The sequence below is a fragment of the Apaloderma vittatum genome, unplaced genomic scaffold (genome assembly GCF_000703405.1).
Source record: "Apaloderma vittatum isolate BGI_N311 unplaced genomic scaffold, ASM70340v1 scaffold26110, whole genome shotgun sequence".
Lineage (NCBI taxonomy): Eukaryota > Metazoa > Chordata > Aves > Trogoniformes > Trogonidae > Apaloderma > Apaloderma vittatum.
The window spans coordinates 1-974 of record NW_009693265.1 but is presented as its reverse complement, the minus strand read 5'-3'; the positions used below and the strand labels follow the sequence as shown (position 1 = coordinate 974).

At 62.0% G+C, this 974-nt stretch overlaps 1 protein-coding gene across 1 annotated transcript in view; it reads left to right on the top strand.

The window, feature by feature from the left end:
- The window catches only part of LOC104280743 (inactive rhomboid protein 2-like), a gene marked incomplete at its 3' end in the record, with an annotated part of 3,408 nt that extends 2,818 nt beyond the window's left edge, over positions 1-590 (top strand). The window contains 2 exon segments of the mRNA XM_009878493.1: positions 116-316; positions 473-590. Coding sequence (XP_009876795.1) covers positions 116-316; positions 473-590 — 319 coding nt within the window.
- Positions 591-974: the final 384 nt, after the last annotated feature.

The following is a 974-nucleotide window of genomic DNA, read 5'->3' as shown; positions in this document are numbered from 1 at the left end:
AGAAAGCCAAGAGGCCCCCCTCCCCCCCCCCTAGGCATCCTCTGGACTGCAGCCGTGGGGGATTTCTCAACTCGTCCCTTTCGGCAGGCGTGATGGATTTCTCCTCTCTCTGCAGGAGGGAGGGTGTCCGGCTCGCGTCAGCCGGGGCTGGCCCGGCTCCACGGCGAGGCAGGCGCATCGCTTCCAAAGTGAAGCACTTCGCCTTCGACCGCAAGAAACGCTACTACGGGCTGGGAGTGGTGGGCAAGTGGCTGAACAGGACGTACCGGCGCAGCCTGAGCAGCATCGTGCAGTCGCAGCTGGAGACACCGGTGAGGGGATCCGGCGGGATGGGGATGGGCACGGGACTCCCCAGGGCTTCCCAGCTGTAACTCAGATGTGTCCCTGCCTTGATGCTTGGGGATCAGGGCTTGGGCTGCAGTATTCCTTTGCCCAGCCATGCCTGAGCTGCTCCAGTTTTGAGCCCTTCACTCCGCAGGCCGTATTTCACATACTGGATCACCTTTGTCCACATCCTCATCACCTTGCTGGTCATCGGCACCTACGGCATCGCCCCCATCGGCTTCGCCCAGCACGTGACGACAGAGTTAGTAAGTTTAAGAGCTGCTGGCCGGGGCTGTCCCGTCCCCAGAAGCCCCCCTCCCAGTTTTCATAGCACTGTCCCCTCTCTAGTGACGTGTCTGACTCTGCAGTGGCACCAGCCAGGTGCCAAGGAAAGCAAGGCGGGTGTCTGGGGGCTGCCTTCAACACCTCGGGGCCGAGGGTGGGTGACTCTCCCTCTGGGGTTAATCCTGGGAACCTGCAGCAGCTGCCTTGCTCCCTCGGCACCCAGGCTGGAGAGAAACGCACGTGCCCGCCTTCCTGGGGAGACAAGACAGTGACCACCAGTGTCCCCTGCTAAGCTCCTGGCCAGGGCTGGGAGCATCTTGGGGTGCTGCTGGCTTCTGCTGTTGGAGAAGCTCCGTTAAATAGTT